The sequence below is a fragment of the Brassica rapa genome, chromosome A03 (assembly GCF_000309985.2).
Source record: "Brassica rapa cultivar Chiifu-401-42 chromosome A03, CAAS_Brap_v3.01, whole genome shotgun sequence".
Classification (NCBI taxonomy): Eukaryota; Viridiplantae; Streptophyta; class Magnoliopsida; order Brassicales; family Brassicaceae; genus Brassica; species Brassica rapa.
The window spans coordinates 27,216,705-27,238,151 of NC_024797.2; the positions used below are offsets into that span (position 1 = coordinate 27,216,705).

A 21,447-nucleotide genomic window follows, 5' to 3' on the forward strand; every position below is an offset into this window, starting at 1 on the left:
CTTTGATAACAATCTGTTCATAGAAAACATTTGTAAGATAGCCATAAATAGTACAAATCAGAACCATTAACTATTGACAACCATTAACTATTGACTGTAAATTCATGACCTTTTTATTAATTTAAATTTACATTTTTTATTTCTAATAATATAAGATAAAAAAATCATTAGAAATAGATTTATAACTAATCTATATTGAGTTTTTTCAATTAAAAAGAAATATTCTTCCATTTGAATTATAACACTAATAATGAGTATATGTAAATCTCAGAATCAGAACATACGTTACCTTGTATAGTTCTATAATGGAGTATTTTATCTCTCTAGGGATGCTTTTGAGGAGTAATTCTCAACAAATTTTTGTATTGAAATTTTTCATTGAATACATTGAATTTTTTTTTTAATTTTTGGTAGAGCACAGCATGTGCTGTTCCAAATAGAACTGTACTACAGTAAAAAAAGAAAAAAAAACATATATATATATATCTGTGTATTTTTTTATTTTAATAATAATAAAAATTAATAAATAAAAAAACATACGTTTTCTTACCTAATTGATATTCTAAATATTCTATTCAAAAGTAATACTATGCGTCTCTTATTTAAACTGGTCATGAAGCACTTTGTCTGTGTTAGAAGCTTAAAACCCCTTTGACTGATGAATATATATACACAAGTGGTGTAGTTTGAGATTACATCAGTGTCACTAGAAGGGGAAAGAATGAAGATAAAGTGCCTATATGTAGGTTACAACTTCCTTCACTGGTCTCATAACCCTTTTGGTTTCTATACAAAGACCAACAAACCAACCTAAATGAGAAGAATAAAGCCTAAAACCTCCTTTCACTTTGTTAAAGTCAAAGTAGCAACGCCTCTGTTCTGTTCTACAAGCTACCCTGCTTATCACTGTCGTTGAAGTTGTCGTCTGAGAATTCGACAGGTATTTCTGTGGCATCTTCTGGAAAATGTGTCTGCTGAAACGTGTTGAGAGTGCGCTGCTGCTGCTGTTGCATCTGGGGAGAGCTGAGAAATCCACCTGTTGCTAAGTTCTGCCTCTGATGACCCTGGTTTGAGTTTGGGGTTGGATGCTGACTCGACGAGAACCCCTCTTGTATGCTCGTATCTGAGTATTGGTTATTCACAGCATTTAGCCTCATAAGCATGCTTTGGTTGTTGGTCAGAGCAGCAGCGGCTTGAGCTGAGCTATGATGGTGATTGTTGTAGCCAGTTAGGCCGTCCATCTGAGCTTGAGCTGACCTATTCATAGCTCCACTATTCCATAAGTGCTCCATCTCTTGCATTTTCTGTCTCTGGAGCCTCATTCTCTCTTTCTGTTCCGAAAGTCGTTTCCACCCCTCTATGTAAGGGCATCAAAACATTTACATTCAGCCACAAACTCAATCACCGGATCAAAACAGAACATTTCAAGTGAACCAACTTACCGATAGGGCCAATTTTGTGGTTCTCTGTGAAATCCATCAGAGCCTTCATGCTCTTGACAACTTCATATGTCTGCCACATCGCAATGGCTCACTATTAGGTCTTCTTACGACTTCAAGATACAAAACTAACAGCTAGGAAAGCAGCTAACTAGTACCTGTAGAGCTCTGAAATATTTTTTTGGATAGCCAAGATCATTCAGAGGCTGTAATTCCATGGAATTTGCCAGCTGCCTTCTTGCCGCCAAGACCCTGAGACACAAATTGGCACCCAACAATGACATATAGCACTCAAGTGTCATGGACAATAATAAAAGAGTAGAATATTGAATGTATGAAGGGCAAATCAAGTGTCATGGACACATGGATCAACTAACATGTTACTGTTTGTTTGTAAATCCTGCTGAGCAACAACCTGAAGCAACTGGTTCACCTGCATGCATGACCGATAAAAAAAGGTTTGAGGAAACAAAGTAATAATGTTGAGCACAAGCATTTTGTAAGTCTGAATCTCCTAATAATCATCAGAACTAGGACCTTGGGAGCAATACGTCTGCGGGGAAGAAACTCTTCATGACGCTGAACACAAAACTCCCAACGCAGGATCTAGAAAGATCCAAAGGTCACGCACGATTAGCTAAAGCATTAGTAGTACAGTGGTAAAACAGAAAAAAAAAATGGAATAAAGAGAACCTTTAAATCTTGAGAGAATATGATCAGAAAAGGGCCCTCATGAACAACACGACACTGCTCATATTCAATTGTCTGAACTAGTTTTCTATATTTTAATACAATCAGTCCACTGGAAACTCTGCATTCTCGTGGATCTTCCAGAGATAAGAGCTCGTTAACGAAGCCACTAGCAAATTTGATTTCAAATAGTCTGGGAAGCACATCGAAAGTTGCCTCTGCGGATTCAAAACAAGAAGACGACAGCTATTTTAGCATATGGAAGTTGCTTCACTGTGCTTAAAGTAAAGGGAAGTACACAAATGACTCTTACCAACTCCTTTTCCAGACTTGGTGCCGCAGTGATTACACTGCCACATACCCTGCAAACAAAACAAGAAGATAGTATAGTTGGAGTAAACATGTTTGTTTAACAAAAAAAAAAAATAGGCTGATGAAGAAACTGACCTGTGGTAAGGTGCCAAGCATGTGGTCAGCACCTTTGTACTGTGAAAAGCACAACCTTTGCTTTGCACGAGGTGAGAAGTATTCAGCCACGAATGCCCTCCAAAAGGTAATGCAATTATCCTATAAAAAAAAAAGGTATCAGAAGGCTAACTTAAGTAGATGTTATAAAACTGGTAAAAGTCAGAGAGGGATAAGTATTAGCTTATTACCTCAGGTCGTTGCTTTATGTGATGCAAGAACATCATAAATTTCCGATGAGCGCACATACCACCTCCAAAAGGACATACATTAGGAGGGATCTGTTGTTGCAGTAGTAGCCGTCTCAGCTGCTGCTGTTGCTGAAGTTGGAGTTGAAGCGTCTGCTGGTGTTGCCTCAGCCTGTACCGGTGAAGCAAAGCTTGCAACTGCGGATTCCTTACGGTGGGGCCCTGGTGCTGGATGTACTGCTGTTGTGGAAGATGGTGGGGTCTCTGAGATTGAAGAAACTGGTTCTGTTGCCTCCTCCAAGCTTGCAACTGCAGATCTTGTCCCCCCGTGGGTGGGTCCTGATACTGATTGTAGTGCAGCATGTCGTCTTGCTCAACTTCTTCTAACTTGGGCTTCTTCTTCTTATCCACATGGTAATAATTGTTTTCCCCCATCGGAACTGAACTGCATCAGACCCACCAAGAAGGAATGTTAGTGGTTATTTGAGGATGAGACAGGAACCAAATGAAAAGGTTGAGACTTGAAAGTTGAAACCTAACAAACAGAATCATCTTAGCCAATCACAAAACCAAATGGATCCTCCTAAGCACTCTTCTAATCAGTAATCACCCATCAAGAAACGGTTAAAGAAGACGGAAAGGAGCAAACTTGACGTAGCTTCATCAGCATCAACGAGCATCTCAAAAGGATGGTGAACTTACCTAAAGGAACAAACTTTCAAAATCGAACTGTAATCAAAACCTACAAACTTTCGATCACGTAGACTCCGACTCCGACTCCGACTCGGACTCGCACTCGCACCAATCCCAGTTCCCAAAACCAAGAAACTCCAAGTTCGCACCTTTTTTTTCAAACTTTAAAATGATCTTTTGATTTTAATTTGATTAATAGTTGAACCGGACCGGAAATAACCAATTTGTATCACCGACCTTGTGGGTCAAAGGATACTGACACGTGGTGGTCAAGTATTTGTTATAGAAGATCTTCTGCTACGAGTGGGCCCCTTGACACGAAGTATTGTATCAATCTTTGATCCTACGTGGCTTTACGAAATCTTTTCTAGTGCGTGCGATTCCAGACCGTAGATGTCAGTCAGTACAGTGGTAACAACATGGATGAGAGATTAAAATTTAATAAATGTTTAATGTCAAAAAAATATTCTTAAAATTTGATAATTTCTGACAGAAAACCATTAAATCTTATGTTATATGTTAATAATTTTCTTATTCTGTAATCCATGCACTAGAATACAATTGTATTAGTAAATATGTTTTCGTTAATTTAAAATTTAGTCCTTTTATAAAATGTTCTTTATGATTGTGAGGCTATAAGTGGTTTGATGATCTATCATAATCTTGTACTGTGGAAATATAAATGGTTACTATCAATAGTATTCATTGCAGCTGAAATAGCAGAGCGTATGACTCAAAGCAATTACTTAGGTATTCGACTCTTTACGCATATGTAAGAGAACTCATGTAGAGAACGAGGGACAAAACATGAGACTGATGTCCCGAAATAACGTAAATGTGTTATGTGTTATGTGCGTGGTGAGCCTACCGGGATTGTGTTGAGTGCAGCTACCTCTGTTTGGTTTCCAGTGAACCAGAAAACAATGTTTGATTTACTCAGCAACAAAAGTGTTAAGGCTAATGGGATATCTTGATCGATGAAGCCTCCATAGAAGAAACGACCAAGATTCAAAAATGAAGAGCCCATAACAACTATGTCTCTCTTCTTCGAATCGTGTGAGTTTTCAAAATAGAATATGGTCTCCTTTGAGGAGGTTAAATTGGTGTCAATGTTTTTTTTCATTTTTTTGGGGTGCAATTAAAATGCAAACAAGATGTTCTTAATTTCTTATAAATATAAAGTTCTACATATGTATAATCCAGAAATAACACCATAGTGTAACAATGTGTTCATCAAGTAGAAGACGAAGATGACTTCCCTGAAGATATCGCATCCGCAGCACCTGGAGTGTTCTGTGAGATTGTTGCCTCTGGTTTACCTGTTTTGGCACTATCGTCTCCTTCTGCGTCTTCACCATAGAAAGAACCACCAGAGGATCTCATCTCCTTTACCATTCGAAACTCGTCATAGTGCACCCGTCTATGTTCATTGAAACTTGTGTTTTTCTCTCCCTCAGGATCTGCAGTGCACAAAAAAAACAGAGATGAAGATATGATGACATGATGGAACTACTGAGTCAGCTTTGATGGGTATTTTGCGAAGAACCTTCTTCATTTTGATCTATTGGTTCTGCTTCATCCTCTGACGGGGTCCAGTCACCAGAATCAGATATGTGGCTAATAATTTTACTTGAAGAAGCTAAATCGTTCAGATCATTCTTTAGTTCTTCAGCACGATGCATTTCAACAAAGTTGTCAAACGATCTTACTCTAGAACACAGAGAACCTGAAAAAAAATCAACCATAAAGAAAAGGAAAAAAAAAACTAGTTCAAGTCACACTTCCAACTAGGCTGATAACAATTAAAACAGGACGCCTGCGGCAAATAAAACATATATGTAGGCATTAAAAAAAACTGAAAATAGAGCAATGGACAAACCACCATCATCATCAATCATGGGGTACGGTGGGTGATAGGGTGTCTTTGGTTCAGTAATCTTCTGCCTAACAGGTTTGTTGGATTCAATTTCCACTATATTAGCTTCATCCCATTGTACACGTCCCCTGCCATTCAATATTAACATACTTGATGATGCTACACCAAGAGAAGTTTTGCTAATAGCTAAAGAAAAAGGGACAATGTGTACAGCCCCTGAACCGTAGATAGGAAACATCCTTAGATAAACTTAACAACAATTGCTATTCTGTAGTTCATGAGCCTTACAATCAAGACAAGAGTACTCTTACTATTCACTTTTGTGCTTGAATAAGGAAAATCATAAACATACACAAGCAGGTATTCATTTGTCCATGTGTCATTTTCATCCAGATGATCCATTTAAACGCATGTTCTATCTAAATGATCAAATTTATCTAAATTTTTAAAACTCATCTAAATGATTCATTTGAATTTTTTTGTCTTTATCACTAAACAAATAATAATTCTCGTTTCCATCTATATGAACCATCTTGAAGAACAAACGAAAATGTCCAATGTAAAAGTAAAATGGGAGAAGGGGAAACATACTTTGTCATCTTGAGGTGATTATATTCTCTTTCAGGTTTGACCAATATTATAGCTCGACCTGATTGCAACATTAAAGAAGAAGAAAAACTCAGGTTAGATTACGTACATGTTGGGCAGGTCTACACATTGATCATCATCTTCCTCTACTGTTAGGTAGGTCATACACCTATCAAATCCAAATTCACACCAATTCGCAACTGTTTATGATATACAATTCAGACAGAGTCACCTTGCTTCCTATGGCACGACAGATTCTCGCTCGCTTCCGGAAGTTTTTTTTGTCTTGTCTCTCTTGGACTTTTTCTACCTCGTATGTTTACCCTCACCACGGATCTCACGCTTTAAGAAGACGTGCGGTCAATAGCCGTCCGTGCATTTGACATTGACCATTATAGATTCTATGTTTAGCCACTAGAAATAGAATTATCCGTTAGATTCAACTGATTCACGTTGACTGGTAAGGGTAGTTTTGTAATCAGCTTCTTCTAGACATAAATAGAATGTATTTTGAAGAGACCCAGTAAGTTCTTAGAGCACCATTATCCCTAAGAGCATGTTCATTAGTGAAACCCATTAAGGTATCTTAAGTGGGTTGTAATGATTATTATATTATTAAAATTATGGTAAGAGATTTTGCTAAGAGACAGTTAATTATTGGGGTTTATTGGTGGTATCTTAATTAAGGTTCTTAACAATTTAAAAAGACTAAAATTATTTTTTAATATAAAATTCAAAACAAAGATTAAATTTATTTATTAATTAAAACAAAGTCAAACATAACATTTTAAACATAGATTTAAAAAAAACATAAAAACATAAAAACAAATAATACATAAATAAAAGATAATAATTTCAAAGCGGCATCGAATCTCAGTTGTTGTCTTGATCACTTCCGAATTTACGCCATATATGTTCAACCAAATCACCTTTTAGTTGTTCATGCGCTTGTCTATCACGAATTCTCGTTCGAACACCCATCTGGTTGGCGATATTAGTAGGGATATCTGTAGAATAGGTCATATCAACATGTGAACTTCCGTTCCCTTCTCCTTGTTGATAACCCGAGACATCAAAATGAGAGAAGGTATCTCGTTCATTTTCTACTATCATATTATGGAGTATGATGCACGCTCTCATAATCTTTCCAATCTTAACTTTATCCCAACAAAGTGCCGGATTTTTAACAATGGCAAATCGAGCTTGCAAAACTCCGAAAGCCCGCTCAACATCTTTTCGGACAGCTTCTTGATTTTGCGCAAATAAAACTGCTTTCGGCCCTTGTGGAATTGAAATAGATTGGATAAAAGTTGCCATTTTGGATAAATACCATCGGTGAGATAGTAAGCCAAATGGTACTCTCTTCCGTTGACCGAGAAATGCACTTGCGGGGCATGACCATTTATTATGTCATCAAAAACCGGGGAGCGATCAAGAACATTAATATCATTTAAAGTACCTGGAGGTCCAAAAAACGCATGCCATATCCAGAGGTCATATGAAGCAACCGCCTCTAAAACGATTGTGGGTTTTCCCGAACCCCGAGAATATTGGCCTTTCCATGCAGTGGGACAATTCTTCCACTCCCAATGCATACAATCGATGCTTCCTATCATCCCGGGAAATCCACGAACCTCTCCAATATGAAGCAGACGCTGAAGATCAGCCGGGGTTGGTCTCCTTAGGTACTCAACACCGAACAAATTTATTATTGCGTCCACAAAGTTTTCTACACATAAGCGAGCAGTGGTTGCACCGAGCCGGAGGTATTCGTCGACCGCATCAAGCGCAGAACCATATGCCAACACACGAATAGCTGCTGTACACTTTTGAAGTGCAGATAGACCAAGTCTTCCGGTAACGTCTTGCTTTTGACGAAAGAATCGAACTTCATTGGAGAGGCGATCAACAATACGCATGAATAACGCCTTGTTCATTCGAAATCGTCGTCTGAATAAATTTTCGGGATATGTGGGAGTGTCACTGAAATAATCATTCCATAACCGGAGATGACCTTCTTCCCGATTGCGTTCGATGAAAACGCGTTTTTTTTTTTTCCTCGTTTCATCTTCTTGATCACCATAAATATTGCACATATTGTCAAATGTTTCATCGAAAGTTTGATCAAAATATTGATCAAATGTTTGATAGAAAATTTCATCAAAGGACCCATCCAAATTATGATGAGAAGAAGAAGCCATTAGACGTTTGGTTTACGAAATGGAAATTTTTGAATATAGAGAAGAATGAGAAATAGTGTGAGAGTAGAGATAGAGAGATGGCTTGTGAGAGTATTAGATAGAGAGATGGCTTGAGAGAGTATAGATAGAGAAATGGCTTATGTTATGAATATATAACAACATCAACACTTACGAATATATAACAACATCAACACTCGAACACTATACAAAAACACCCGTGACCTCTGTCTTTTCCTCTAACACCCGTGATGCTAAAAGACTCCAAAGACCCGTGAAGGTGATTCTAAAAGACTCCAAAGAAAAAGTACAAAACTCCAAAGACCTCTGTCTTTTGCTTTACACCCGTGACCTCTGTCTTTTTCTTTACAGCACTGAACTCTTTCTTTTGATTTAGACTCCAAAGACCCGTGAACCTGCAAGAACAAAATGAACATGAAACCATCAGACACATTAACAAAATGAACATATAAACATGAAACCATCAGACACATTAACAAGAAACTTAGAGAGAAACCATTTTATACATGAAACTTTCAACTACATATTATACATGAAACTTAAAGAGGAAATTAAACATGAAACATGAAATTTAAAAACGAAACAGAGCTTAAACATGAAACAGGAAATTAAACGAGACTTGAAACATGAAATAAAACAGGAAATAAACATGGAACTAGTTGGACATCAAGTCAGTAATCAGCTTCTTCTTGAGGGCATCTTCACTCTCAGATAGAGGTTCTTTTTTTCCAATAAGACCTTCAAGGAGACTCATCTTAGACAGCATTGATTTGGCGGCTATCTCCTGCTGTCTGATTGTCCACATCGACTGGAACCCATTCAGCGTCTGCTCATCTACCACCGGCCTCTTCGCACTCATCTTTGCGGCCTTCACACCCGGGGGGCGCTTGGAGGAAGTTCCTTGAGAGGTTGAGGAATCAGCACCGTCGTCTTTACACTTCCTCTTCTTCGAGCTCCCTTCGGTTTTAGCAGTAGCAAGATCGCACCACTTCTGGTCGTGGCGCAGTTCCTTCCAAGCGTGTTCTAGAACGAACCTCTTCTTGTAGTTGTTGTAGAAGATTTGATGAGCAAGCTTGAGGACATCAGTCTCGTTCTGGCCGCTCGTTTTCTCTCTAGTAGCCGCTTCGTACGAGCCACAGAACTTTGACACAAGGTCATTGATCCTGTGCCATCGTTGCTTGCAATGGCTTGGCTCTCTCTCTTCACAGCCAACAACCAGAGGACTAGCAGCGAAGTAGGCAGCTATCCTTTTCCAAAAACCGGATGATTTTTGTTCGTTCCCAACCACTGGATCCTTGCTCGTGTTTAACCACGAACTGATCAGGACCACATCATCCGTTGGTGTCCATTTGCGTCTTAATTTAGGCTCCGCTGCAGTGTCTCCCCCATTGTTTGAAGCATCGGTCCCAAGACTGCTTTGAAATGGAACTTGTGATGAAGATAGTTCAACACTATCTTCATTGATACCAAAGGATTGAGTTTGTTGACTAAGCAGTTCAACAAACTTAGAGTGAGAAGAAAATAGATTTGGATCCATATCAGGAGGACGAAAAGAAGAAGATTAAGAAAAAGGGAAGAGATAAAGCAAAAGAAGAGAGGTGAGAAAATTGGAAGAGCATCACACGGTTTATAAATTGAAGAGAGGGATCAGAAGCAACCATAACCGATTAGACATTTATCTAATAGCATTCATCACACAACACTAACCACTCTATTTATTAGACATTTATCTAATAGCATTCATCACAATAGCATTCAGTCTAACTAACTGTATTTATTACCTAATAAGCATTGATCACACTTTCAATATTCAGACCAACCATTATCTTACACTAACCACTCTATTTATTATCTAAGCATTGATCATTTCACTTAAAAAGGGTAAAGAGAAAGTACCTTTACGATGGTGGCGTTTTTGGTCTGACAAAGAGACTACATTGTGCCCACTTCACGTCTCTTGATCAATCCTGCAGCCACACAAACACAAAAAACAAATGACTCTCTGAAACGCTTTCAAAGAAGAGTAAACTCGTCAACTACCAGACTAAAGACAGAGGATTTAATTCATTACATTTACATTTACATTTACCTAACACTAACCCACGATTTAATTCACACATTGATCACACTTTCATTTCAAACTTCAAAAAAATGTAAAGAAACTCTTCGACTAAACTCTACACAAACATCAAAACTGTTTAAACCGGTCCACAATGTATTTTGATTCACAATCTACACTTCCTCAATCTTATACCTAATCACATTCCAGCAAAATAATCAAACCTCAATCACTAGTACATAATGAAGCCACGAACTTGTGTGATGTCTAAATCAAAAATAAAACAGAGGATATGTATTTTGAAATTGACGATGAAGAAGGAAAGAATCAACCTGGCTCATGCCTCTTCATCAATCCACCTAAAGACAAAAAAACACCAACATATCAAAACAAATCAGAGATGATTTTGAAAGATTCAAGAAGATGAATCAAAGACATGCATGCTTGAAAGATTGAAACATAAACATATAGGAGCCTCCGATTTACCTTTTCGATTCACCTCATCCGCAAGCGACGCCGTTGATACCCGTCTCAGAGAGCCACCAATAGAGCGAGAGGTCGGCGTCTTCCTTGGTCGATGACAGCCACCGATGGAAACGTCTCTATTCCCTTCGTCGCCGACACCCACCGATAGAATCGTCGCCATTTCGCCGACAAGAGGCCCCGAGATGACAGAATCGCCATCGCCTTTTGTTTAGGAAAGGAGAGAAGACGCAAAGAAAGAGAGAAGCAAAAATGAAACTTCTTTCTCGAAACCCCGACACCGCTCGACCACCATTCATAACACGACACGTGGCGCATAAGGGACGCCCCTTCACGCTCCTAATTAAGCTACGCCCCTTCCTTTAATCTCCTTTCTTCTTATTTTTAAAAGCCCAAATATTCTAACAAACCCACTTAAGGGACACTTAAGGGACCTTGATAAACATGGTCTAACAACTCTATTGGGGTGCTTATACATTTTTTAGTACTAAATGAGTGTTAAGTACCTCTTTAAGCAACTTCTTATATTTTAACCTCCAATGCAAGTTGCTTATTATGGGTTGCTTAAAAAAATTTATTTAACATTATTTTATATAAGATTAAATCTATTTATTATATAAAACATATTTAATCATAACATTTAGAATATAAATTTTATTATTAAAACATAAGAACAAAGATTAGTACAATAATCGACAATAATTTGAAAGAAACATCCGAGCTCAATTGTTGTCTTCATCATGTCCAAATTTATTCCACAAATGTTCAACCAAATCAGCTTTTAGTTGTTCATGCATTTGTCTATCACGAATTCTAGTTCGAACACCCATCATATTGGCGACATTTGAAGGGATATCTGTAGAAAAGTTGAGATCCACATGTGAACTTCCGTTGTCTTCTGCATGTTGGAACTCGGAAAGATGAAATTGCGTGTATCCATCGCGTTCATCTTCTACTATCATATTATGGAGTATGATACATGCTCTCATAATCTTTCCAATTTTGACTTTATCCCAAAAAAAGTGCTGGATTTTTAACGATGGCAAACCGAGCTTGCAAGACTCCAAAAGCACGCTCGACATCTTTTCGGACAGCTTCCAAAAAAGTGCTGGACTTTTACCTTTATTGCAGACGAGAATCACAGTCAATATGGCCTTCTCATCTTCTTTGATCCATCCATATGAAGCAACAAAGACAAAGACAAATCATGAGGCACATACCAACACAACAACTAATCAAAATAACAAAGAAGGATACAGATTTACCTTTCGTTTTCATTTACTCTGGCCCGGCGATAGAGATTTCGTCTGCTTCATCATCATCGAGGAGATCGACACAGAGAGTCACGGAGAGATTCATCGGGGAGTCCAAGAGGAGAGAGAGAGACGAGGAGAGATCATCTTCGAGTGATCGCGTCGAGGAGAGATCATCTTTGAGGAGCTATCACCAGAAGAGATCACGGAGTCATCGGGGAGAGCGATAGGCACGCCGATTGGGGCGGATTCCATCCAGAAGAGATCAACGACGACTGATTCCGTCGATAGAGAACACGAGATCGAGGAGATTGACACCGATTCGCCAAGAGAGAGACACAAGAGGAGAGGCGAGAGAGGAAAAAAAAAGAGACTTTCGTGAGAGAGAGAGAGAGAGAGAGAGAGAGAGAGAGAGAGAGAGAGAGAGAGAGAGAGAGAGAGAGAGAGAGAGAGAGAGAGAGACACGCTCTCAATGATTAATACGTGTCCATAAACCACGGCGCTTCTTTCGCTTAGTTAAGCGTCGTCCCTTGCCTAATTACATCATTTTCTTTTATTTTTAATTCCAAAATTCTATAAGCCACCCCTTAAGCAACCTGGTTAAAGGTGCTCTTAACTCTTAATAGAGTGTTTTCCGTTCTACACGCGATTCGTGTATTTTAATTGTTTTTTATTTTAATTTTTAATACCATATCAACTGTTTTGGTTCGTTTTTGAATTGTTAATGATTAATTATGTATGTAAAGAACTTTTGAAAGCTTTATATAGCAACAATCTTCGAATAATTTCATAGCAAGGACTGGAAGCAAACTCTCTCTCTATATATACAAAAGGAAGATATTGATCAACTTAAGATACAAAAGAAACTCTGATTAAGACATATATGACATGGCACTTATGATTGGCTGAATTTCTCATCTCTCCCTTGGGATGTTCTTGTTAATACATAAATATTTTTGCCTGCACATTAGTAAAACCAATGCAGTGTTATCAAAACCTTGCATCGTTGCTGAAATGTTGATGATGTAGTGGGTTTTAGTCTGATGATCTTTCCTACCTTGCTACTAAATCTTCTGCAATCTTCCAAGCATCTTTTAACAACTTAAATGATTTTGAAGGGTCGTCTTCAGAGAGAGCACATCTCAGGTCTGCAAACAAATCACCTAAAACAGACATAGATTCTTCGGTGCGAGATTCTGGGGGTTCATCATGTGCTTTTGGTTCCCCCGGTGACTCCATGAGATGCTTTATGCTACTAACTGTATTTCTCTCTCTTGCACGTACCTCAGCTTCCAAATTTGCAGCCATGGTAATGGCTCGATGTATACATGATGGAGGTATCTACAGTCAAATATAGATGTGGAGATCAGCCTCCATAAGCGGACTAAAATGCCTTCAATAATCATCTTAAACATCTATCTATATCTGAATGAACTTAATTGTGTAAGCATCTGCATGTGAGGCGGATGGGGAAAAACAAAGAGACGGAGTTTACCTGGGCAAGCTGAGCAACCTTAAAACCAAAGCTCCTGTTGCAAAGGCCACGCACAAGTTTATATAGGTAGGTCACATCATTATGATCAGACCCGCCATTATCCTTCTGTGATGTCAGATACGAGACATGGTATGTACCAGCAGAAACCGGGAAACTGTTACTAAGCTCAGCTATTTCAGGGTAATGCGTCACAAAAAGAACTAGACATCTCTTTTCTACTAAGAGATGTTGTAGTGTCGCATAGGCAATGGCTACACCGTCATGTGTGCTAGTGCCTCTTCCAAGCTCATCTATTATAACAAGCGAACGTGAAGAGCAGGTTCTGATTATGTGCGAGGCTTCACTTAAGTCCTCTAGAAAGGTACTTCGACCATGCTGGATACTGTCTGTAGCACCCATCCGAGTGAAAACACCATCAAGAACGTGCAGCTTGGCGAATGAAGCTGGTACAAAGGAACCAACCTGGGAAACCAGAATCATTTAGCATTCAACAGATGTAAAAAATACTAAAAACGGATAAGCTTATACTGGTAATCTCCATGTTACCTGAGCCATTATGGAAATTAGAGCAACTTGACGGATATAACAGCTCTTTCCTCCCATGTTAGGTCCAGTGATAATCTGGCAATATTCCCGTTCTGCGTGCAAGCTTGTGTCATTTGGGACGAAGTTATCTTGTAATATAGTCTCCAAAACCTGGGAAATTGTTGAAAAAGCAATGAACAATATATTCCCAACTTGAGTAGGCAAAGGAAGAGAAAAGAATAACAAGTGAGAGCAGAAGCATACAGGATGACGACCAGACTGTATGTTTATCTCAACTGGTTCACTGTCATCAACAAACAAAGGACAAATATAGTTCTGCATAGGGAAAAAAAGAAGAACACAAGTTAAGAATTGAAAAGCAGTGACTACTAGAAAATTTTGTCGGGTTTGTTCCTTTGGCAAACCTTATTTCTAGATAGAGTTGCAAGGGAGTGCAAACAGTCCAGCGCAGCAAGAGCTTGAACGGCAGCCTCAAAATCAGTATAGTATCTAGCAAAACTTTTGAGAAAACTATCCCATGAAGCTCGGTTCACTATAGCAAGATGTTCTGTTGCTAGAGCTAGCTCGTCCAGTCCAGATACTATTTCTGGGGGGTGATATCGAATAGTCTTTTTGGTGCTATTAACTTTCACCCAATTGATAGGAACCTTGGCATCAACAGGCACCTGTATTAGAAAGAAATCATCAGCTTCAAATAAATCCAAAATTTTAAAACATTGTTGTGTTTATAATTGGTACGCAAGAAGATGGATGTGAATGATGTCTAGTGGAATGTGCACGAAATCAAACTAACAAAAGCTTCCTTCTTAAAACCTTTTCTATTCCAGATACATGAAGATGCTTTTGGGGTAGCCATTTAGGTGCAGTTTCAAAAAGAATAAAAAAAGGTGCACTCTTGTGGTAAGAAAGCATCATCTTAAAAATACGAGTTCTCAGGAGAGTACCTCTATTAAATGCGTGATCCCAGACACTTCAAGAAATTCCAAATTTCGATTTGCAAGCTTCTTTCGATATGAAACTATCAAGGAGTCTAGCTTTTCCCTGACAGCTAGAAGTGCTTGGCGAGCTTCAGCAAGCTGTGCATAGTAAATAACACAACTGAGTTATCAACACACAAAATCGCCGCTAAAATAGATACTTGAAAATCAGATCAGTGTTAAGGGCCTTTATGGTGCATAAAACATCATGTAAAGAGAGAAGCGATTAATGGTATACAAACCTCAGGAAATTGGTTGCTGGAAGTGATTAGTATGTCGAGCAAGTCTCCTCGAGCAGCCCCTTCCTTGTTGAGGGCAGAGAGAAGTTTCGCGGCATTGTCAACCACAGCAGGTGACGAAACAACAGAAATCAATTTTCTCAAAAGAGAAGACCGCACAGTTGCGGATTGCATACTCCTCGTTTCACAATCTTGCTTTATGCCAAGGCGTTGAAGTTGCTTCCCCGCAAGTAAAATAGCTTCGATAACTGCAATGAACTTTTCACCCAGAAAGTTAAGAACTCTCAGGCCTCAGGTGAGGAAGAGAGGTAAACAAAGAACTAACAAGATATCTAAGAACAAACAAATGCTTTGGCCCATTGACATTTATAGCTCTTATGACTATCAAAAAATGAATATCATTGTGAGGATAAGACCCTGAACAATTTATGTCAGATGCTATTACTATGAAGCAATTTTTTGGTTTGACTAGATATCACAAAGATACCCATACTCTTTATTGTTAGCCAACTTACTTCAGAAAGAGGTTTATGATAAGTCAACATAAATGGCGGGCTTTATACTTCCTATGCAGAAAAATATGACAGTATTGCATAGGCCAAGTACATATATAAGAGGGTAAAGGACAAGCCAAGTTTCACCTCTGTGGCTTTAGCAGTTCGATGAAAAATTCTTGTTATTCCACGTTGAATATCAGGTGATCTAGACAAAGCTGTCAAGACTGAGGAGAGCACATGATAAAACTCAGGTGGTATAATTTTTCTCTCAGAACTTTCTTCACCTAACTCATCGCTGACCTGGGAAGAACTAGGAGATCCCATGCATGCAACAATCTCAGAAACAGCATCAAGGCGAGCCGATATCAAATTTCTATCGCAAAGAGGATGAGTCACCTGTCGAGTGAAAGTGTTCACAAATCATGATCAGCGAAAAGTCCATCAAGACTCTGTTTCTGAAAGGTAAGTATAGAAATCTATGTCCCTTCAAGAACTGATGGCCGTAAAATCTTATTACTTTCTTATAATACGACGACAATGTGGTTTATCCTTACAAAAAGCCCTTTGTGCCAAAGCTAAGAAGAAAATAAAATGCGTCTTACCCAGTGTCTAAGAAGCCTGGAACCATATACCGTAAGAGTCTGGTTCATATTATGGAATAAAGAGCCAGACTCCGATCCATCTGAATTATTTCTTATAACCTGAAAAAGCGACAAACCGTTTTCAAGACAATCTCTGTTAGAGTACTTAAAAAAGACTGGAGTCTTAATATTCACTGAATATCACATTATGACAGGTAAAATAAAGCGGAAAGCACCTCCAACTGTTGCAGTGTATTGGCTGAGAGAGTCATCTCTGTGGTGCTTGATAAAGAGCGAATTGAAGCTCCCTCGAAAAGGATCCTTTCAAATCCAAACTGTTTGAGATGGCGCAGTGTCAGGGCAAGGGCTTTAACAGTCAGATGTGGCATGTTCATAATTGTCTGCACCATCAACAAGGCAACAAATTAGCAGGAACTGCAACAAGCAACTAGTTTTATTGGAAAAAAAAACTACTAGAAAACATATATCATACACAAAAGTTAAAGGTTTTAAAAATCAAATGACATACATGAACTGTCAAGCGAGATATTTTCTCTTCAGCAGCCTCCACCTTGTTTTCTTTATCATCTTCTATGTTTCTTGCACTGAGATCTTCATATATTGAAACAATCTCATCTACTGCACTACCATTGCGGAAACGATCCAGTGCGGCACGTTCCACTCGAACGTTTGAAGTAGGTCCAGCATATCCCAACAGAAACTGCCAAACAAAGATCCCAAGCGACCATTCATCAGTACATGCATTTATATCAACCAAGAACAGAAGTTCTAGTATACTAAACTAATCCGTAGAATAAATTTCCAAACAGACAAAGATTCTTGTCAAACAGTTCATCAAGAAGCATCCAGCGCACGATAACTAAAAAACCTAAAAACGAGCTTAAAATACCAAATGTAACATTGACTTATACACATATAACTGTACCTTCTCAGTTTGCTGTGAAAGAGGCTGGCCAAGCAACAACTCAGCTGGAGATAAGCTCAAAACCACAGCCTCTAACCCACTCCTCATGAAATTATCATTAAACTCTCCATGAACAACTTCACCAGTCGAAATCTCAACACCAACAACACCAACTCTAACATCAAAACTCGCTTCCAAACCACAACCTTTATTACTCTCCCTATCAACTCTCTCATCCACTACACAAACCAAGAAATTACTCTGACCACCAAAACCTTCTTCACCAACACACCCGCCACTTATATCCTCAGCCGCCTCAAGCGTCGCTTTAGTATACAAACCCGATAAGCCACGGAAAAACGGACCGGCCCGGTTCGCACCGTGGGACTTAATAGCCGCAGTTTCAGTCTGCTTCACCACACCAACCTTGTACCCTGCATTCACCAGCCTCCTCACGTGGACATTGAGCCGAAACGTCGGTACGCTCGCCGTCATGAAGCTGTGATCCATATGAGCGTAGATACCCAACACACGCGCTGCTATCTCCGCGTCTTCTCCGAAGAATCTGTACCTGTAACCAACTTCCACCATCAGAATCACATCCGGGTGCTTCCTCTTCAGCTCCACCACCTGCTGTTCCAACGGCGTGTACTTAATCGAGGTGGTTACGGGGAGAGATTCTTCCTCCGGTGGAGGTTCTAGGAATCTCTGGAGGAATCTTCGGTGTAGATTGGGGTCGGGTTTGGGTGTGGGGTTTTGAGATGGTTTGGGCTTCTTGGGTGACGCGGCGGCGAGATGATCGGAGAGAAGTTTTCGCTTGGAAGGGGAGAAGGAGACGGTGGCGGAAATCTTCGGCGGCGGTGTTGACGATTCCTGATTCGGCGGCGGTGAGGGTTTGGGTTTGGGAGCGAAGAATCGAGAAATCACCTGCTGTTTCTGCTTGCCCATGGTTACTTCTTCGTGGCTATGGCGATTCGTTGGTTGCCAATTTTCGCGCGCTTTCTTAGGCTGCTGCTTGATAGTCTGGAGAAGAGTGACGAAGGCAAGCGGTCTGAGGAGATTCTTCTGGGCCTAATATTTAAATGGGCCTTTATAAACCGGACATGATTCCCTAATGGGCCATCGATGGTTATGATTTGATACGACGTCGTATTAAGAACGCGACTCTAGAAGTTGTAGTGGGTACGGTGTCGTATTAACTTCTCCGTCGAGATAACTTCTCTGTCGCCGTCGCCGTCGCCGCTGAGATCAATAGATCGATTACCCAGGGAGTAGAGAGAGATGGCTATGTCTCAGGTGGTGAACACATACCCTCTTTCGAATTACAGCTTCGGAACTAAAGAACCGAAGCTGGAGAAGGACACCTCCGTCGCCGACCGACTCGCTCGTATGAAAGTCAAGTACGACTCCGACACTTTCCTCTGTCATCTTCTTGTAGCTACTGCTGAATTTAGAAAAACCCTTTAAGAAAGCTCCGGCCTTTACATGCTTAGATCATGATCTTGCTGATTTTCGTAAACGATCACCAAGAAAGATCTAACACAAGACATTGTTATATAACTTTCCAGAAATTGATTTAAGAGGAGGTGTAGCTACTGTGCAATGTGTTGTAGAACACTTTTGTTTTGTAATTATTTATTCTCTCGAAAGTCTCTTACTTCTCTAGTCTCGAGTTCTATAGTTTTAACTCAAGGCATTGTTGAAGTCTGTTGATGACTGAAGTGTATCTCTTTCTTGTTTTATTGACTGGTGTGTTGCAGCTATATGAAAGAGGGCATGAGGACTAGCGTTGAAGGGATTCTTCTGGTGAGATAATGTTTTGCAACTCTAGGTCGACTCTACTTGTTATCAAATTCCTCTCTAGTTTTCTCTATTTTGTATCACCACCTGCTGGTTTAAAATCTGTGGAACAGTTATGTGGCTCACATTTTCTTTTAAACATTAGATAACGTGTTAACATCGTAAGGGTCAGTCTTATGAACGTATAAGTTAAGTGAGTGGTTGGTGTCAAGCTGTACTAGAATTGTTACCACCTACTATGATTTGAGATTTGTTCTCTCTCTCTCTCCCCTACGCTAGGATTGGTCTTGATACCTTTTTGCTGATCAACCTTTCAGGTGCAAGAACACAACCATCCTCATATACTTCTCCTGCAAATCGGTAACACATTCTGCAAACTTCCAGGTGGACGCCTGAAGCCTGGAGAAAGTGGTATGCAGCAACCATCTGTTATTAGTACTTTCTATACTATTGTGATTTTCTTCATTGCTTCATTTTTGGTTTTGCTATGTTATGTCTTGCAGAAGTCGAAGGTCTGAAGAGAAAGTTGACTAGTAAGCTTGGAGGCAATTCGGCTGGTATTGTACCTGACTGGAAGGTACTATTCTGGTTTCCTCTCTATTCCTTTAACTGATAATGACTAAATTATTAGGTATTGATAGATTCCTTAAATGAACTAAGTCGATGTGGCATGTGCTTGCTCTAAATGCAAACGAGAAGCAGTTCAAAGTAGGGACCTTTTGGTTATAAATTATAACACTTTGGCAGTCTAGTAATGAGGGTTTCATAAAAGGAAACAAAGATAGGTCTTGGTTCTTTGATAGAGATTGATATGTATATTACATGAAAAAGAAGACTTTGTCGCTAGTCCCCACATGCCTATGTATGTATATCCCTCTGTCCCTGATCCATAGTTCGTCGATGGATTTTTTTCCCTTGAACAGGTAGGAGAATGTGTTGCGACATGGTGGCGTCCAAACTTTGAAACCATGATGTACCCGTATTGCCCTCCTCACATCACGAAACCAAAGGTAATTAAAAAAAAAACTCACAATATAGCTTCATAACATTCCTGTTTGACTCATCTCCTGAGTAGGTTTTGTTTACATCTCTCTTTTTTTTTGGGAATGGCAGGAATGCAAGAGACTCTACATTGTTCACTTATCTGAGAAAGAGTACTTCGCAGTGCCCAAAAACTTGAAACTCTTGGCCGTCCCTTTGTTTGAACTCTATGACAATGTTCAGGTTTTTGTTTTTTTATATATATTTCCAGATACTTTCAACCGTTAGAAATGGTCTTATCCCAAATTTCTAACGATGTTATTCTTTTCCTGTGACAGAGATATGGACCGGTTATATCGACCATTCCTCAACAGCTATCCAGATTCCATTTCAACATGATTAGTTCGTGATTCTACTCGGTGTTCAAGAAGAAGAAACCTGTCAGATTAGGCACGATAGAGAGATGTAGCTACCAGTTTTAGAGATCCGAGTTCTGGATGATGCATGTTGGTTTCTTTACATTATAGACTTGTTGGCATTATGAAGAACAGGTTCGTTCATGTATCAGCACAAGAAGATTATTCATCTAATTTCTAAAAGCATTCGTCATTATTTGACTAACGGCTGTCTTCTCTAACCATGAAACATGTGTTTTGACTAATGATATTTTCATTGACGTGCTATCAATATATGAAACACAAACTAGGCCATGTTAAATCTACATTGTCTCAGTCGATCTGTAATAAATATCTGAAAGAGAAGTATATTACCATACCACAAATCCAAATGGTGAGAAGCAGGAGAAGTTTTATTATTCAACAGTCTGTCCCTAATCAAGACTGATCATATAACATTTTCGGATGACTAAACATGATCGACGTAACATTAGATGTGTCATTGGTCGAGAGAAGAGTACATTTGGTCATGCTTCATCATAGGCCAGTAGAGCCAACAAGTACAAAACAAAGTCAGAGTATTTGAAAATTAGCGACAGCTCATTGCGAATGGGACATAAGTAATTAACATTGCAAAAGTTAACAATATTCCTCAGATAAATCTTATAACTGGTCCACTTGTCGGTGTAAATGTAATATTTTTTCTTCTATTATCAAGAAAGACAAAAACGTGAGTGGAAAAAACTATACAATTAATTTCTTGCAGCAAATAGGAGCTCAATGTTGACTTCACTGCAAATTACATACAAAATGTCTCTAGCCAACTTAAAGTTCTAATATATATATAGCTAGCAAATAAACTTTTTTTTTCGAACTTTGCTAATACAGTTTGTCTACTTGCTATTGATGCTTTACTAAAAAGACACATTCTTTAACAGATTGAATGATTGCTTCTCTATAATCATTGTTTCATCATTTACAATCATTGGATTGAACCAGACAGATTATTCCATCCACTGAGTTAAATTTATATGTGATCCAAATTGAAGAAGTCGGTC

At 39.0% G+C, this 21,447-nt stretch overlaps 6 protein-coding genes across 19 annotated transcripts; 1 reads left to right on the forward strand and 5 right to left on the reverse strand.

Annotated features, from left to right (window-relative positions):
- Positions 1 to 118: 118 nt before the first annotated feature.
- Positions 119 to 12,335, reverse strand: LOC103861564 (probable transcriptional regulator SLK1). 13 transcript variants are annotated; one of them, XM_033287077.1, is made up of 16 exons: positions 11,966 to 12,335; positions 10,704 to 11,862; positions 10,055 to 10,576; positions 6,172 to 8,553; positions 5,943 to 6,000; positions 5,022 to 5,479; positions 3,318 to 4,935; positions 2,786 to 3,227; positions 2,577 to 2,696; positions 2,443 to 2,491; positions 2,133 to 2,347; positions 1,977 to 2,045; positions 1,817 to 1,872; positions 1,598 to 1,691; positions 1,443 to 1,512; positions 119 to 1,357 (listed from the first exon to the last, which is right to left on the reverse strand). In XM_033287077.1, the coding sequence occupies exons 7-16, from the start codon at positions 3,332 to 3,334 to the stop codon at positions 885 to 887; spliced, it is 1,605 nt and encodes a 534-aa protein (XP_033142968.1). In that variant the 5' UTR covers positions 3,335 to 4,935; positions 5,022 to 5,479; positions 5,943 to 6,000; positions 6,172 to 8,553; positions 10,055 to 10,576; positions 10,704 to 11,862; positions 11,966 to 12,335; the 3' UTR covers positions 119 to 884. The 13 variants fall into 13 exon arrangements, with proteins under 13 accessions (XP_033142968.1, XP_033142967.1, XP_033142971.1 ...); XM_033287076.1 differs by having other exon boundaries at positions 10,704 to 11,865; XM_033287080.1 differs by having other exon boundaries at positions 10,055 to 10,125; positions 10,550 to 10,576; positions 10,704 to 12,335.
- On the reverse strand, positions 4,709 to 5,589 carry LOC103861565 (protein phosphatase inhibitor 2-like). Its single transcript, XM_033287422.1, has 3 exons — positions 5,355 to 5,589; positions 5,022 to 5,201; positions 4,709 to 4,935 (listed from the first exon to the last, which is right to left on the reverse strand). Exons 1-3 carry the CDS (start codon positions 5,587 to 5,589, stop codon positions 4,709 to 4,711), a joined length of 642 nt encoding a protein of 213 aa, XP_033143313.1.
- LOC103861779 lies at positions 6,813 to 7,876 on the reverse strand. The gene is made up of 2 exons (XM_033287423.1): positions 7,399 to 7,876; positions 6,813 to 7,219 (listed from the first exon to the last, which is right to left on the reverse strand). Exons 1-2 carry the CDS (start codon positions 7,874 to 7,876, stop codon positions 6,813 to 6,815), a joined length of 885 nt encoding a protein of 294 aa, XP_033143314.1.
- Positions 8,814 to 9,695, reverse strand: LOC117132642 (glutathione S-transferase T3-like). The gene has a single exon (XM_033287424.1). The coding sequence runs from the start codon at positions 9,693 to 9,695 to the stop codon at positions 8,814 to 8,816; it is 882 nt and encodes a 293-aa protein (XP_033143315.1).
- Positions 12,336 to 12,690: 355 nt separating the features above from the next.
- LOC103861568 (DNA mismatch repair protein MSH3) lies at positions 12,691 to 18,222 on the reverse strand. 2 transcript variants are annotated; one of them, XM_009139286.3, is made up of 13 exons: positions 17,235 to 18,161; positions 16,818 to 17,009; positions 16,525 to 16,689; positions 16,310 to 16,408; positions 15,852 to 16,103; positions 15,214 to 15,468; positions 14,939 to 15,070; positions 14,399 to 14,659; positions 14,238 to 14,309; positions 13,995 to 14,144; positions 13,449 to 13,910; positions 13,011 to 13,294; positions 12,691 to 12,913 (listed from the first exon to the last, which is right to left on the reverse strand). In XM_009139286.3, the coding sequence occupies exons 1-13, from the start codon at positions 18,159 to 18,161 to the stop codon at positions 12,868 to 12,870; spliced, it is 3,297 nt and encodes a 1,098-aa protein (XP_009137534.1). In that variant the 3' UTR covers positions 12,691 to 12,867. The 2 variants fall into 2 exon arrangements, with proteins under 2 accessions (XP_009137534.1, XP_033142959.1); XM_033287068.1 differs by having other exon boundaries at positions 13,995 to 14,309; positions 17,235 to 18,222.
- Positions 18,223 to 18,391: 169 nt separating this feature from the next.
- On the forward strand, positions 18,392 to 20,676 carry LOC103861569 (pre-mRNA cleavage factor Im 25 kDa subunit 2). The gene is made up of 7 exons (XM_009139287.3): positions 18,392 to 18,613; positions 18,974 to 19,019; positions 19,331 to 19,424; positions 19,517 to 19,590; positions 19,937 to 20,023; positions 20,127 to 20,237; positions 20,333 to 20,676. The coding sequence occupies exons 1-7, from the start codon at positions 18,495 to 18,497 to the stop codon at positions 20,402 to 20,404; spliced, it is 603 nt and encodes a 200-aa protein (XP_009137535.1). The 5' UTR covers positions 18,392 to 18,494; the 3' UTR covers positions 20,405 to 20,676.
- Positions 20,677 to 21,447: the final 771 nt, after the last annotated feature.

Coding starts and splice junctions, on each gene's coding strand:
- LOC117132642 (XM_033287424.1), bottom strand. CDS start 9,695: ATGGATCCAAATCTATTTTCTTCTCACTCTAAGTTTGTTGAACTGCTT.
- LOC103861565 (XM_033287422.1), bottom strand. CDS start 5,589: ATGTTTCCTATCTACGGTTCAGGGGCTGTACACATTGTCCCTTTTTCT. Junction 5,202..5,354: donor CATGATTGATGATGATGGTG/GTTTGTCCATTG, acceptor ATTTTTTTTCAG/GTTCTCTGTGTTCTAGAGTA. Junction 4,936..5,021: donor AATAGATCAAAATGAAGAAG/GTTCTTCGCAAA, acceptor TGTGCACTGCAG/ATCCTGAGGGAGAGAAAAAC.
- LOC103861568 (XM_033287068.1), bottom strand. CDS start 18,161: ATGGGCAAGCAGAAACAGCAGGTGATTTCTCGATTCTTCGCTCCCAAA. Junction 16,690..16,817: donor TATCTCGCTTGACAGTTCAT/GTATGTCATTTG, acceptor TTGATGGTGCAG/ACAATTATGAACATGCCACA. Junction 16,409..16,524: donor ATACACTGCAACAGTTGGAG/GTGCTTTCCGCT, acceptor TCGCTTTTTCAG/GTTATAAGAAATAATTCAGA.
- LOC103861564 (XM_033287077.1), bottom strand. Junction 1,692..1,816: donor TTACAAACAAACAGTAACAT/GTTAGTTGATCC, acceptor TTTGTGTCTCAG/GGTCTTGGCGGCAAGAAGGC. Junction 1,358..1,442: donor CCACAAAATTGGCCCTATCG/GTAAGTTGGTTC, acceptor GCCCTTACATAG/AGGGGTGGAAACGACTTTCG.
- LOC103861779 (XM_033287423.1), bottom strand. CDS start 7,876: ATGAACAAGGCGTTATTCATGCGTATTGTTGATCGCCTCTCCAATGAA. Junction 7,220..7,398: donor TGCGTTTTTTGGACCTCCAG/GTACTTTAAATG, acceptor CAATTCCACAAG/GGCCGAAAGCAGTTTTATTT.
- LOC103861569 (XM_009139287.3), top strand. CDS start 18,495: ATGGCTATGTCTCAGGTGGTGAACACATACCCTCTTTCGAATTACAGC. Junction 20,024..20,126: donor CTCACATCACGAAACCAAAG/GTAATTAAAAAA, acceptor TGGGAATGGCAG/GAATGCAAGAGACTCTACAT. Junction 20,238..20,332: donor AACTCTATGACAATGTTCAG/GTTTTTGTTTTT, acceptor TTCCTGTGACAG/AGATATGGACCGGTTATATC.